This window comes from Coregonus lavaretus, assembly GCF_964263955.1.
Source record: "Coregonus lavaretus genome assembly, chromosome: 8".
In the NCBI taxonomy this organism is placed as follows: domain Eukaryota; kingdom Metazoa; phylum Chordata; class Actinopteri; order Salmoniformes; family Salmonidae; genus Coregonus; species Coregonus lavaretus.
Genome location: NC_139995.1, coordinates 48440838 through 48456924, shown reverse-complemented (window position 1 = coordinate 48456924; position 16087 = coordinate 48440838). Strand labels below are relative to the sequence as shown.

The 16087-nt window shown below is 43.3% G+C and overlaps 1 protein-coding gene across 1 annotated transcript; it reads left to right on the top strand.

Annotated features, from left to right (window-relative positions):
- Nucleotides 1–1796: 1796 nt before the first annotated feature.
- Nucleotides 1797–14776, top strand: LOC311133950 (transmembrane protein adipocyte-associated 1 homolog). The gene is made up of 11 exons (XM_084167578.1): nucleotides 1797–1966; nucleotides 2503–2671; nucleotides 3515–3647; nucleotides 4031–4117; nucleotides 5337–5409; nucleotides 6326–6405; nucleotides 6585–6695; nucleotides 6994–7054; nucleotides 10201–10303; nucleotides 11954–12034; nucleotides 12420–14776. Exons 2-11 carry the CDS (start codon nucleotides 2517–2519, stop codon nucleotides 12679–12681), a joined length of 1146 nt encoding a protein of 381 aa, XP_084023704.1. The 5' UTR covers nucleotides 1797–1966; nucleotides 2503–2516; the 3' UTR covers nucleotides 12682–14776.
- Nucleotides 14777–16087: the final 1311 nt, after the last annotated feature.

The following is a 16087-nucleotide window of genomic DNA, read 5'->3' as shown; positions in this document are numbered from 1 at the left end:
AAGAACTTCAAGGAGAGCGGTTCAATTGTTGTGAAGAAGGCGTCAGGGCGCCCAAGAAAGTCCAGCAAGCGCCAGGACCGTCTCCTAAAGTTGATTCAGCTGCGGGATCGGGGCACCACCAGTGCAGAGCTTGCTCAGGAATGGCAGCAGGTAGGTGTGAGTGCATCTGCACGCACAGTGAGGCGAAGACTTTTGGAGGATGGCCTGTTGTCAAGAAGGGCAGCAAAGAAGCCACTTCTCTCCAGGAAAAACATCAGGGACAGACTGATATTCTGCAAAAGGTACAGGGATTGGACTGCTGAGGACTGGGGTAAAGTCATTTTCTCTGATGAATCCCCTTTCCGATTGTTTGGGGCATCTGGAAAACACCTTGTCCGGAGAAGACAAGGTGAGTGCTACCATCAGTCCTGTGTCATGCCAACAGTTAAGCATCCTGAGACCATTCATGTGTGGGGTTGCTTCTCAGCCAAGGGAGTGGGCTCACTCACAATTTTGCCTAAGAACACAGCCATGAATAAAGAATGGTACCAACACATCCTCCGAGAGCAACTTCTCCCAACCATCCAAGAACAGTTTGGTGACGACCAATGCCTTTTCCAGCATGATGGAGCACCTTGCCAAAAGGCAAAAGTGATAACTAAGTGGCTCGGGGAACAAAACATCGAAATTTTGGGTCGATGGCCAGGAAACTCCCCAGACCTTAATCCCATTGAGAACTTGTGGTTGATCCTCAAGAGGCGGGTGGACAAACAAAAACCCACAAATTCTGACAAACTCCAAGCATTGATTACGCAAGAATTGGCTGCCATCAGTCAGGATGTGGCCCAGAAGTTAATTGACAGCATGCCAGGGCGGATTGCAGAGGTCTTGAAAAAGAAGGGTCAACACTGCAAATATTGACTCTTTGCATAAACTTCATGTAATTGTCAATAAAAGCCTTTGACACTCATGGAATGCTTGTAATTATACTTCAGTATACCAGAGTAACATCTGACAAAAATATCTGATAACACTGAAGCAGCGAACTTTGTGAAGACCAATACTTGTGTCATTCTCAAAACTTTTGACCACGACTGTACAAGGTAGGGAGGGATGTATTTTCTGGTTGTCGAAATGGACATAGTCTGTTTATTGTCGTGTTGAAAACTCAAACCATGATATTGAAGTGTCCGAAGTTGGTATGCTTTGTTTATTGGTTGTGTGGTGCATTGGCACAGAAACCTGTTGTTTGAAAAATGTGTTTTATATAATTATAAATATGGCATCAAAATGTTGAAAATCTTATTTCCTACCTAGCAGATCATTGTAGTGTAATGGAACAGGCAGGGAGAGTGAGCTCGTCTGTGGTGGTCGGCAAACCCTCAACCTTCTGACCTGTAGCCCTGTGTGGCATCGACTTGCTTTTGTGGCAAAGTCGATATCCACGTTTATAAACACATGGTCGCTACAGTTATTGTTATTTGTGGTGGTAAACATTATTTTGAGTTAATTCTATGAGAGGGGAGGGTGTTCAGTTTATTTTACAGTACAAGGGGAGGGTCATGTGAAAATATGTTTCATGTTAGGCCTATGATCCTTCTACCCCCCCCCCCCCCCCCCCCCCCAAAAAAAAAAAAATATTGTAAAGTGGTTATCCCACTGGCTATAGGGTGAATGCACCAATTTGTAAGTCGCTCTGGATAAGAGCGTCTGCTAAATGAAGTAAATGTAAATGCCTATATTTTTTTATGTTGGACCAGCCCCTCCCCCACACAATGTCCATCGGTGTTAGAGACCTCCCTCTGCTACGCCTGCGCACAGGTCGATGTAGAAAATAAACGAAAGTGGTTTGTCAGGTGACTAGATAGCTCGGATAATTTATTAATTAAACAGTATTAGACAACAGTATGATAGCTAGGTTGCGTTTACCAAAGTTATTGTCCTGCAGAATATACAACTTGCCCTTGAATTTGAGACTACTGAAACGGTAAGATGATTGCTAACGTTACGTTAGCGAGCATTTTATTTGTTAAGTTTAACGTCGTTATCTAGTTACCTAGCTAACGTTACTAGTAGTGTAAGTTAGATAGCTAGCGTTTAGTAACTAGATGCGCCAGTCAGCATTATACTTAGCTAGCTACTAGGAGTTAGCTAATTTTAGTAAACTAGCTAGCGTTACATCTAGTTAGAAGCGTTCCAGCTAACGTTAGCTTAATGATTTTGTACGTCAGCCAACTAACAGTAAGTTTCGTGACACTGTTCCATTCACCGATACTCAATGTTTACCTCCTGACGTGGAGAAATACACATTTGAACAGACAGCCAGTAACGTAACGTTGTGGCTACAGAGCTGACACAGCAAGCGTGTCGAAGAAACCCTTGTTGAATAATTTCCCAATCTATCTGCAGATGTAAATATAGCTACGTTGGGGAACAAGAAAACCGCTGTTAATTGTCCTTGAATAACAATAACCCATTGTGGCAATTGTAGCCCCTGTAACACATATCTGCCCCTACTACTAGGCTTTGAATGCATTATGCTTGACACCGTGACTGCGGTGGTGAGGTCTGCGCAATACAATGGCAGCGTATTGCCTACTACCTCAGTGGAGAACACATCAGCAACCCCAACTTGGGGACCAGAGCCTCACAGATGTCTGCAGGTCCTATACGAGGACATTGGCGAGTTAAGGTAAGCCAGATAGGACTGTGTTGTTCCTGTCACTATAATTGTACATATTTTCAACGTACTGCATTACCTCAATGCTACAATTTGAAACATGTTAAGACAAGAGGTGTCATCTCAGGTGTGACATTCACATTGCTGGAACTGTTGTTCTGTATTTAATGTGGTTATAAAGACTGGTGTAGTGAAGGAAGAACAGCACTTACTCTTTTGAAATAACGACCATATACACTGAGTGTACAAAACATTACACTGAGTTTCCATGACATAGACTGACCAAGTAAATCCAGGTGAAAGCTATGATCCCTTATTGATGTCACCTGTCAAATATACTTCAATCAGTGTAGATGAAGGGGAGGAGACGGGTTAATGGACTGTTAAGCCTTGAGACAATTGAGACATGGATTGCGTATGTGTGCCATTCAGCGAGTGAATGGGCAAGAAAACATATTTAATTGCCTTAGAATGGGTTATGGTAGTAGGTGCCAGGCGCACCGGTTTGTGTCAAGAACTGCAACACTGCTGGGTTTTTCACACTCAACAGTTTCCTGTGTGTATCAAGAATGGTCCACCACCCAAAGTTGTTGTCAACATGGGCCAGCATCCCTGTGGAACACTTTCGACACCTTGTAGAGTCCATGCCCCGACAAATTGAGGTTGTCTAAGGGCAAAAAGGGGTGCAACTCAATATTAGGACGGTGTTCCTAATGTTTTGAACACTCAGTGTAAAATGCACAGCAGGTGACAGGGTTTGGATTGGTCTAAAACAAGGGTTTCACAGCACAAGCTGCCAATACATTTTCACATCTCCTCCTCATGTGCTGTTGTCTATTTCTCTCTCCCCATCAGAGTGCGGTTTTGGGACCTCATGCTGCTCATTCCCAATGTAGTCTTCTTCATGTTCTTGATGTGGAAGCTGCCCTCAGCCAGGGCCAAAATCACACTCACCTCCAGCCCCATCTTCATTACCTTCTACATTCTGGTAGGTAACCACTTATATCCAAGCTCTGGAAGTAGGACTTGTGCAGATGAGCAGTGTATACACACAAAAAGTAGGCTCTTGCTAATTTTTTAAGGCTAATTACCTGTAGTTTGACAGCTCTCTGACATGCTTGAAATGCTAAATATAGAATTTAGCAAAAATAAAGTAATAACATAGCGGGTTAACTGGATTCATATTGATTCGTTTCACAATATCAGATGGTAATTGCTATCTCAAACATGGCTCTTGAGAAATTGGTTTTCTACCCTACACAGACATGAACACAATGAGACTGACAGATATGGATACGGACGAACCTGTTGGCCCCCCCCCCCCTGCCCACAACCCCTCTTTTAATGGATGTCTGACCCTTGTCCTCCCAGGTGTTTGTGGTGGCAGCGGTGGGAATCACCCGTGCCATAGTGTCCATGACGGTCAGTGCATCCAGTGCTGCCACCATCATTGACAAGGTAAGGCCACATGTGGGTCATAAATGGTGACACACTATGAACCACCTGTGCTCATGGTATTTACAGTGCCTTCTATCCCACTTGTAGTGTGTTATAGACTTATCATCATTCATAACAGCTCAAGGCTCTTTGCAACAGCCCTTGTAGATGCAAAAATACTTTGGATTTGTAATGCACTACACCCAGATGAATGTTATATGGCGGTAGATCATTAGTGAATGAGAGAGTGTCCCCAGCTTCAGCCCATCTTGCGTAAAAAGGGAAAAGGGGTACCCTGGGGGACTTAGGAATCCAGAAAAGCATAATAACCCAGGACACTTCACAAGATGATTATCTGAAAACACAAAGAGAGCATGATCAGGACAAACACGGCAGATATCTGAGTGCTTCTTTATTTTCTGAGATAGTCATCTTGTAAAGTGTCCTGGGGTAAAACGTATTTTATAGGTTGCTGTGATAGAAAGGATAGAAGGAAAAGGGGGATACCTAGTCAGTTGTACAACTGAATACATTCAACTGAAATGTGTCTTCCGCATTTAACCCAACCGTCTAAATCAGACATCCACGTCTTCGGCGCCCGGGGAACAGTGGGTTAACTGCCTTGCTCAGGGGCAGAATGACAGATTTTTACCTTGTCAGCTCGGGGATTCGATCCAGCAACCTTTCAGTTACTGTTTCAACGCTCCTACCCGCTAGGCTACCTGCCGACCTGCACACTTTTGAGAATGTGGATAAATCCAAAACAGAGGCTAAAATGCAAAAATAAAAATAATTTATTAGGACCTCAAGATGCCCAAAAAGTGCATGGTGCAGAAAAGTGCATATATAAAATGTAAAAATGACACTGATCTGAGAAGAGCGGATAAGTGAAAGAGAAGTGCAGATGAAGGAAAGGTGAAGAGGAGCAGAGGCTTTTTGAGACTACTGACATTTACCTCTTCTCAATGTCAAATCAAATGTTATGTCACATGCGCCGAATACAACAGGTGTAGACCTTACAGTGAAATACTTACTTACAAGCCTTTAACCAACAATGCAGTTCAAGAAATACAGTAAAAAATAAAAAGTAACACAATAAAATGACATAACAATAACGAGGCTATATACAGGGGGTACCGGTACAGAGTCAATGTGTGGGGTACAGGATAGTCAAGGTAATTTGTACATATGGTAGGGGTAAAGTGACTATGCATAGATAATAATGTTGTTTCTCCTTTAGGTGCTGTGGGAGATCACCCGTTTCTTTCTGCTGGCCATTGAGCTCAGTGTGATTATCCTGGGACTGGCTTTCGGTAGGTCTTCTAATAACCACCACAGTATTTTGATTCATAACGCCATCTCCTGTAACTCAAAGCCATTATGCAGTAGCCTGATCCCAGAATCTGCTTGTGCTATCATGTCAACCCCTTGATAGCAGAAACAGACTGGCACCCATGCTAATTGTAAAGGATTTACATTTTACATTTTAGTCATTTAGCAGACACTCTTATCCAGAGCGACTTACAGTTAGGGAGTGCATAAATTTTTTCATACTGGCCCCCCGTGGGAATCGAACCCACAACACCATGCTCTACCAACTGAGCTACACAGGATTTGAAAACAAACGCTACCAAGCACATGCTGAATTTGTTAGGACAATATGGAGAAGTACATTACTGATGTGTGTGTCAGGACGGGGTAGTAAAAAAACAGCACATTAGTTAAACTAATTTGCAATGTACAGTCAAAATTTGTAATGATCTGCAAACCTAAAACAAGACAATTTCCTGTCGGCCGGTCTCACTTGGTCACCTCAACTGGTATGACTACAGTCACACATGTACTCATATAGTCATGCACTGTATAAACCGAGGTGGATATATGAGTTGTTTAAACTTAATGTGTTCCTAGAGGAGGGTGGGATTAGGGTCTTTATAGACAGTGTAAACAGTAAAGCTGTATGCACCTGTTAGCATAGCCAGGGGTGTGAGCAGGACAACAGATTTGTTTTATGTATTATTGTTTAATCAGGAAAAATCACATCCCTGATTATTACTACAGCATTAAAAATTCTACTGTTTTTATTTTAATTGGCATGGTGGAATCATTGTCATATTACATTTATTTTGTGTTCGTTCCCATTATTAAAGACCGACACTTTCAACTCCTTAGTGGTGCTGTTGAATGCATGACGTCTAAGCCCCTTCTAAGCGTTTCCTCTGTTGACAGGCCACCTTGAGAGTCAGTCCAGTATAAAGCGTGTGCTGGCTATAACTGCTGTACTGGCACTGGGCTACTCAATCACACAGGTAAGACTAGAGTCCTGAATGCTGATTTTAGTTTGACTATGTTTTACATTTTACTATGTTGTGCCCTACAGAGCAAGACCCTGGTGTTAGAAGCACCATGCCCCAACCAGCTCAACCAATCACAGCTCCACAGATACCTCGTTTTCTCTTAACCAGGCCTATTCCCCTTCCCCCCTCAGGGCACTCTGGAGATCCTGTACCCTGACGAGCACCTGTCTGCCGAGGACTTCAACATCTATGGCCACGGAGGACGGCAGTTTTGGTTGGCCAGCTCCTCCTTCTTCTTCCTGGTGAGCGGCCAATGGCTGCAAAGCAAATGCAGTGCTTTAAATTTTTTACAATCTTATTAATGTAATTGTATAAAATATAAAGTTATCATATGAGAGGTTTTTAATCACTCGTATGTTTTGAGAAAGAGTAGAATTGAATATGTGTGTCCCACACATTTGGACATGCAATTTAACCGTCTCATAGTTTAGATTGGAATGAAAATAAGTACCAATGGATCAACCATTGTAAACAAAAAAGCACTAATTGAATAAACTGTTTGAGAATAAAAAAGGTTAATACTGGTCCTTTTCCTTCCAGGGCTACTCTTTGGTTGTCATCCTTCCCAAAACCCCAGTGAGGGAGAGGATATCCCTGCCTTGTGAGTCATAGGCATTAATATGGCGTTGGTCCCCCCTTTGCTGCTACAACAGCCTTCACTCTTCTGGGAAGGCTATCAACTAGATGTTGGAACATTGCTGCGGGGACTTGCTTCCATTCAGCCACAAGATCATTAGTGAGGTTGGGCACTGATGTTGGGCGATTAGGCCTGGCTCGCAGTTGGCGTTCCAATTCATCCCAAAGGTGTTCGATGGGGTTTAGGTCAGGGCTCTCTGCAGGCCAGTCAAGTTCTTCCACACCGATCTCGACAAACCATTTCTGTAGGGACCTCGCTTTGTGCACGAGGGCATTGTCATGCTGGAACTGGAAGGGCTTTCCCCAAACTGTTGCCACAAAGTTGGAAGCACAGAATTGTCTAGAATGTAATTGTATGCTCTAGCATTAAGATTTCCCTTCACTGGAACTAAGGGGCCTAGCCCGAACCATGAAAAACAGCCCCAGACCATTATTCCTTCTTCCACCAAACTTTACAGTTAGCACTATGCATTGGGGCAAGTAGTGTTCTCTTGGCATCTGCCAAACCCAGATTTGTTAATCGGGACTGCCAGGTGGTGAAGAGTGATTAATTACTCCAGAGAACGCGTTTCCACTGCTCCAGAGTCCAATGGCGGCGAGCTTTACACCACTCCAGCCGATGCTTGGCATTGCGCATGGTGATCTTAGGCTTGTGTGACTGCTCAGCCATGGAAACCCATTTCATGAAGCTCCCGGCAAACAGTTATTGTGCTGACGTTGCTTCCAGAGGCAGTTTGGAACTCGGTAGTGAGTGTTGCAACTGAAGACAGACGATTTTTACGCGCAACGAGCTTCAGCACTTGGCGGTCCCATTCTGTGAGCTTGTGTGGCCTACCACTCCTAGCCTTTTCCACTTCACAATAACAGCACTTACAGTTGACCGGGGCAGCTCTAGCAAGGCAGACATTTGACGAACTGACTTGTTGGAAAGGTGGCATCCTATGACGGTGCCACGTTGAAAGTGCAATGTAGTGTACAATGTAGCAATGTAGCAATGTAGTGTACTGATGTCATAGGGCTTTTTTCAGGGTCCTTTCCTCATCTACCACAGTTAGTTTTTTTACTATCCCTCATGTTAATGGTTAGCTGGAGAGTGGCCTTGTGTTCTATACAGCTGTCAACATTCTACAAGGAAAGAGCCACATAATCAACAATGTATAATCATTAACCAGATAACCCTGGATTCCAGACTTAGATGAGTGATAACTCAGTTCTAGAATGTTGTCATTGAGAATTAATCTAAAAATCTATTCACATTCAGATTTTTTAAATTGATTGTTTAGCCTCCCAGAGACAAATGTTTTTAGGAGTGGTCTTTCATAGTTCAGCAGCAGTAGATACTATAGCTGCAGAGGTCAAATTAAATTGTATTTGTCACATGCGTCAAATACAACAGGTGTAGACCTTACCGTGAAATGCTTACTTACAAGCCCTTAACCAACAATGCAGTTTTAAGAAAAATAAGAGTTAAGAAAAATATGTACAAAATTAGCTAAAGTAAAAAATTAAAGAGCAACAAAATAACAATAACGAGGCTAAATACAGGGGGTACCGAGTCAATGTACAGGTTAGTCAAGATAATTGAGGTAATTTGTACATGTAGGTAGGGGTAAAGTGACTATGCATAGATAATAAACAGTGAGTAGCAGCAGGGTAAAAAAAGGGGGAGGGGGTCAATGCAAATAGTCTGGGTAGCCATTTGATTAGCTGTTCTGCAGTCTTATGTCTTGGGGGTAGAAGCTGTTAAGAAGCCTTTTGGAGCTTGGCCCCAGTGATGTACGGGGCCATACGCACTACCCTCTATAGCGCCTTGCGGTCGGAGGCCGAGCAGTTACCAAACCAGGCGGTGATGCAACCAGTCAGGATGCTCTTGATGGTGCAGCTGTAGAACATTTGGAGGATCTGAGGACCCATGCCAAATCTTTTCAGTCTCCTGAGGGGGAATAGGCGTTGTCGTGCCCTCTTCACGACTGTCTTGGTGTGTTTGGACCATGATAGTTTGTTGGTGATGTGGACACCAAGGAACTTGAAGCTCTCAACCTGCTCCACTACAGCCCCGTCGATGAGAATGGGGGCGTGCTCGGCACTCCTTTTGCTGTAGTCCACGATCATCTCCTTTGTCTTGATCACGTTGAGGGAGGGGCTGTTGTCCTGGCACCTCACTGCCAGGTCTCTGACCTCCTCCCTATCGGCTGTCTCATCGTTGTCGGTGATCAGGCCTACCACCGCTGTGTCGTCGGCAAACTTAATGATGGTGTTGGAGTCGTGCTTGGCCACGCAGTCGTGGGTGAACAGGGAGTACAGGAGGGGACTAAGCACACACCCATGAGGGGCCCCCGTGTTGAGGATCAGCGTGGCAGATATGTTGTTGCCTACCCTTACCACCTGGGGGCGGCCCGTCAGGAAGTCCAGGATCCAGATGCAGAGGGAGGTGTTTAGTCCCAGGGTCCTTAGCTTAGTGATGAGCTTTGAGGGCACTATGGTGTTGAACGCTGAGCTGTAGTCAGTGAACAGCATTCTCACGTAGGTGTTCCTTTTGTCCAGGAGGGAAAGGGCAGTGTGGAGTGTAATAGAGATTGTGTCATCTGAGGATCTGTTGGGGCGGTATGCAAATTGGAGTGGGTCTAAGGTTTCTAGGATGATGGTGTTGTGAGCCATGACCAGCCTTTCAAAGCACTTCATGGCTACAGATGTGAGTGCTATGGGTCGGTAGTCATTTAGGCAGGTTACCTTGTTGTTCTTGGGATGGATGGTAGAGGTGGGTTACCCACTCGCTGACCTGCGTCCCCTATATCTGCGTCTTCTCTTCATGCGAATGACGGGGATTTTGGCCTGGTCAGGTATCTTGAGTAAATCCTTTGCACCCGACTTGTTAAATAAAACATCTTTGTCTAGTTCGATGTGCGTAATCGCTGTTCTGATATCCAGAAGCTCTTTTCGGGCATAAGAGACGGTGGCAGAAACATTATGTACAAAAGAAATTACAAACAATGTGAAAAAACACACAAAATAGCACAGTTTGTTAGGAGCCTGTAAAACGGCAGCCATCTCCTCCGGTGCCATTCTTAACCTGCATACTCCTTGTTTCATCTTGGTCCTCTCCCTCCACAGCTAAGAAGAGTTTCTATGTGTACGCTGCCATTCTGTCCCTGCTCAACCTGGTCCAGGGGCTGGGCAGTGCCCTGCTGTGTGCCGGCATCATAGAGGGGCTCTGGTGAGTGGCTGCTTCTGTGTGTAGAAAAAAAGATAGAAAACATTCCATTGGCTTTGTACGTGTTGGAGATTCAAGAATATGTTAAGCAATCCTAATGAAGATCAAAACACGGTTGAAAACATTCCTATCAATCGCACTTGGGAGCATTGATCGCAGCGCGTAGTCCCCTGTTTCTTCTAGGTCTGTGTTTAATCAATCAACTGTAGCCTAACTGCAAAGCAATGGATTTATCAAGGTTTTTATCTGCTGACCTAATGTTATGACAGTGTTACATAGACCTTATAGCTGAGGGACTAAGTAAAAATGTCCAATCTTTTTTGTATTATTCCTTCGGACATATCTGAAATTCACTTTCCTCTCAAAGCAGAGCAGCTTGTGTTGGGAGTGTCCATGTTCTGATGTTTTCTGTGTAGCCTAACTGAAGCCTAGTGTTATTCTGGTGCCGGCCTATGGAGCTCTTTAGTCACTGCTGCCGCCTAGGGTCCTTCAGTAGCCTCCAACTGCTCTTAAACACTAGTAAAACTAAATGCATGCTCTTCAATCGAACGCTGCTGGCACCCGCCCACCCGACTAGAATCACCACTCTCGACGGGTCTGACCTAGAGTATGTGGACAACTACAAATACCTAGGTGTCTAGTTAGACTGTAAACTCTCCTTCCAGACTCACATTAAGAATCTCCAATCCAAAGTTAAATCTAGAATCGGCTTCCTATTTCGCAACAAAGCCTCCTTCACTCATGCTGCCAAACATGCCCTCGTAAAACTGACTATCCTACCGATCCTTGACTTCGGCGATGTCATTTACAAAATAGCCTCCAACACTCTACTCAGCAAATTGGATGTAGTCTATCACAGTGCCATCCGTTTTGTCTCCAAAGCCCCATACACTACCCACCACTGTGACCTGTACGCTCTTGTTGGCTGGTCCTCACTACATGTTCGTCGTCAAACCCACTGGCTCCAGGCCATCTATAAATCACTGCTAGGCAAATCCCCGCCTTAACTTAGCTCATTGGTCACCATAGCAGCACCCACCCGTAGTCTGCGCTCCAGCAGGTATATCTCACTGGTCATTCCCAAAGCCAACACCTCCTTTGGCCGCCATTCCTTCCAGTTCTCTGCTGCCAATGACTGGAACGAATTGCAAAAATCTCTGAAGCTGGAGACTCTTATCTCCCTCACTAACTTTAAGCATCAGTTGTCAGAGCACCTTACCGATCACTGCACCTGTACACAGCCCATCTGAAATTAGCCCACCCAACTACCTCATCCCTATATTGTTATTTATTTTGCTCTTTTGCACCCCAGTATCTCTATTTGCACATAATCTCTTGCACATCTAGCATTCCAGTGTTAATACTAATTGTAATTATTTTGCACTATAGCCTATTTATTGCCTTACCTCCATAACTTGCTACATTTGCACACACTGTATATATATTTTCTGTTTTATTTTTTGACTTTATGTTTTTTTACCCCATATGTAACTCTGTGTTGTTGTTTTTATCGCACTACTATGCTTTATCTTGGCCAGGTCGCAGTTGTAAATGAGAACTTGTTCTCAACTGGCTTACCTGGTTAAAGAAAAATAAATAAATAACAGTCAGTTCCCTTTTAAAGTCTGATGTGTTTCTGTGTGATTGGAACAGCTGTGTGGACGTCACCACCTTCCTCTACTTCTCTGTGTTCGCCCCACTCATCTATGTCACCTTCCTCAAAGGCTTCTTCGGGTACGTAGGTCAAAGGCCAAAAACTATGGCTTTGTCTGAAAATGTTACTTGATGTCATATCCTTGCTTCCTCTGTCCTTTTTTCCCCCTCTCAATTCCTCTCAAGGCTCATTGGAGGAGGGGTTCAAAGGAGGGATTTTAGATCCTCTGCGCCAATGAGCTTTGAGATGAATTGAGGAAAGAAGGATGGAGGACACAGGCAATGTTCCCGACTGCATGATTCATGTTTGGTTGCTTTTTACTGCGATACATTCTCTCTCCTGTCTTTTCTCTTTCTCACTCTCATTTTCTCTCCTTGCCCCTCTCTCTTTCTACCATCTCTCTCTTTCTACCATCTCTCTCTCTCTCTACCATCTCTCTTAATCCTTCTCTCCTCCTTCCTCCAGCTCGGAGCCCAAGGTCCTCTTCTCCTACAAGTGCCAGGTGGACGAGCCGGACGACCAGACGGATGTCCACCTGCCCCCCGCCTCAGGCCTGGGCCGCAAGGAGCAGCTGGAACAGGGCTCCTTCTACTCCAGCACCCAGATAGACGGCCTGACTGCCGTGTCCATGGGCACCGGCATAGCTGCCTACCTGGACGACGTGGCCTCTGGTCCTTTCGGGGCAGGCAGCATCAACAGCGACTGCTGGAGGGCAATCAACGCCTAAGAGAAGAGGGGAGAGTAGAGGAAATGAAAGGGCAGGATAGGGGATGTGTGCTAGTAGGAGATGTGGGACTGGTTGAGTAGTGAGTAGAGAGGTTGGAGTTTGCTATGGCTCTCTCTCTCCCTCTTCCTCTGGAGACAATGTGAATTGAGAGTCTGACTCATTTCAGCCCCTGTCTGTTTTCCATATTCTCCATTTTGGTTCTTGCTGCCTCATCCATTCTGGCTCAAACATGACATTTCCTACCATTATCTGCTGGGGATATTTCCACAGCTTCAGTCCAGTCAAGTATTTCCCCCCTGTAAGTGAGTCTGTGGACGACAAAGATAAGAAGACCATGTAAATCTATGTTAAGTGTAAAGGTAATGTCCGATACATTCCCATCGAAGGGGTCAGGTGAGGTCAAGTCCATTAACTGTGGCCTTGTATTAGATGTGACTACTCGTTAATCATCTCGTATTGAACAACTGTGCCTCGCTCCCTATAGGCCAGACCTGTTCTTATCACGCTAGGACCCTTCTCTAAATTGTGTCACTCATAATAGATCAAGTGTGCTTAATTATTTTTATTTTTGTTATCAGTCCTTTTTTCCCCTCGCGTTGATGATTGAAAGCCTACAGTGTACCGTCATTGTATTAATTGAAGAACTCTTCGGCTTGAGTCTGCAGGGGCTTTGTATGCCGTGTCAGACTATTAGCAGTGCAACTGGTATCCTTGTAACTTGCTGCTGGAACTGGGAGAGACCCAAAATGGATGCCATGTCGCACCTGCATCACCTCTACCTATTTTATGTTATTGTTTGCCGTCTGTTTTATTTATTTTAGTTACTGCTCGGTTTTATGTCGATAGGTAGTTCCATCAGCTGATCATTCCTGCTGAAAGTAAAACTTTCCAACCACCAATCAAATGAGATGGAGAAGGCAGGAATAGCATTTGTGGTTAAACTATGTCTTTTTTATATCAATAAATATTCATGCCCATATACATTGGATTCAAGGTTATTTTAAGGACTTGAAATTTGTGGTTTTCAATATATGAAATTATTGATTAAGTCACCTTATGGTGTTGCCCATGTTTTCTTTATAGTCAAAGCCCTGATTTCATCACAAAGAAAGAGCAACTTTTAAACACAGTCCATCTGATTGCTCATGATGCTCAACGCACCCTAAAGACCAATTTTCATGAAGCGCTACTTCCTTGCATTAATTCCTACTTGTATGTCTGCTGTGAACTTAGTAGCTCACAACACATGGCTTTCTGGGAAACCAATTCCATTGGTGGCTGAAAACAATGTCATTCTAGTTTGTGTGAATTACGATGTCCCTTTTTTTATTTTAGTTTTGTTTATGCCCACTTGATTTTGTCACTGATATTAATTCTCCCAAAGATAATTGTTCCTTGGAATGTTATACGTTTGGTATGGTAAAATATGAAGTGGGTAAAGTTATTCATGTGACATATAGCATCCAGGGGAGGCTGCTGAGGGGAGGATGGCTCATAATAATGGCCGGAACAGAGTGAATGGAATGACAATGTATTTTATACCATTCCACTGATTCCACTCCAGTCATTACCACGAGCCTGTTCTGCCCTGTGATAGCATCAGTATGTAATATAAATATATTTATTTTTTCATAAGCGTAAGCCACCACAAAGCAAGCGTTTATATTGCCATTATAGTATTTTATAGGAGTCTTCTACCTTGCTCTTCCCAACACTTGCCCTGCATCAACAGACTGTAGCTTGCTCTCAAACACTGGCTTCTATTTCTATAGACATGTCCGAAGGGTTGCATTTGAGGTACAAAATTATTCACAATGATTTGAGTATAATATTTATAAGGTCTTTGGGTGTGGGTTTCAAATGCAAGTGCAGTCAGGCTAAAGATTGAATACAATATTTAAGATGGTAAGTGAAAGAACTTTGAAAAAGAGTGAGGATACTTGATGCCAGCAATTTGTGAACAATTTATTTTAATTTAATAGTATATCGTTGTAGAAAATTCAACCCATGATCATTGAGCTATAAAATAACGGTGTTGATGTGTTTCAGCATTCCATGAGAGACTATTAAAACATGCTTCCTTTTCATTCCTATAGCCTGCCAGTATGTATTTTCTTTGGACCGTGTCTCCTCTTGGTGTTTTGTTGTGGTAGTGCAAATGGAAAAGTAGTCCCAGTAAGTTTTTCAGTGATGCATGCAGTGTTTCATGTTTCATGTGTTAGCCAAAGTGTGGAATGTATGACATATTATTTTTTTTTGCATATCCAATCATCTTTCTTGTACAAACATACATAGCATTTGGAGATTTTGATTTCTAGGAGGCAGGGGATGACAGAAGTACAGTTCCCAGCCCCCTTATGGTCGCCTATGATACATGGTCAAATGTAATTGCATACTGATTATTTTATATAATATAAATATAATATGCCATTTAGCAGACGCTTTTATCCAAAGCGACTTACAGTCATCCACCTATACTGTAGAGAATACTGGCCAGTTGAGAATACTGGATGTCCTGGAAAGTGACCTTTCTTGGCAGGGCTGGCTCTAGCCTTTTTGGAGGCCCTAAGCAAGGTTTGGGTGGGGGGGGCCATCTCGCAAGCAAAACATTTTAGTGCCCCCCCCTCTTGATGGTGGAGAGAATATTTTTATTTTTTAAAAGTTAATTTCCTGTAATTCTACCAGTTTTGCCATGGGGTCCCACATAATTTTTTTTATGTAGTATACTTTGGTATAAATACTGAGGTTAGTATATTTATATACTATAGTATTCACTGTAGTTTTTTTGCTGACTTTACTGTAGTATGGTAGTGTTTTTGAGGACATGACTGTAGTATACTATAGTGTGTTTGTGGACATTACTGTAGTGTTTTTGTTTTATCTTGGACATGTGGGTGCTTTCTCTTTGAGGAAACCTACAGGACAAATGCTAAAATAGCAAATTTTCCAAAACCTGTAGGTAGGACTGGAATCTGAATGGGTAGTTCAGAGCTTCTGCTCTTTTCTATAACTTGTAGGGAACACAATATATGGTCTATACTTGGCATGTAAGTTTCTCAGTCATGGGTGGCACACATTGGGATATTGGGGAGGGGAATGGATTGAGTGTTTATGCACATTAAATACTGTATTGTTTTTGTGGACATTACTGTAGTATTTACTAGTGTTTTTTTGCAGATAATACTGTATTTTCTATAGTATTCTACAGTATACTACAACATTCTATAGTAAGTACTACACATGATGATGATGATACGACAGTGTAGTGTATTCTACATTATAAGCCGGGTGGTTCAAGCCCTGAATGCTGATTGGTTGAAAGCCGTGGTATATCAGAACGTACACCACGGGTAAGACCAAAAATGACTTTTTACTGTTCTAATTACATTGGTAACCAGTTTATAAT

Excerpts from the sequence above, each read along its gene's own strand:
- LOC311133950 (XM_084167578.1), top strand. The coding sequence starts at position 2,517 with ATGCTTGACACCGTGACTGCGGTGGTGAGGTCTGCGCAATACAATGGC. Across the intron at positions 10,304-11,953 it reads GGCATCATAGAGGGGCTCTG|CTGTGTGGACGTCACCACCT; the intron begins GTGAGTGGCTGC and ends TGATTGGAACAG. Across the intron at positions 12,035-12,419 it reads TTCCTCAAAGGCTTCTTCGG|CTCGGAGCCCAAGGTCCTCT; the intron begins GTACGTAGGTCA and ends TCCTTCCTCCAG.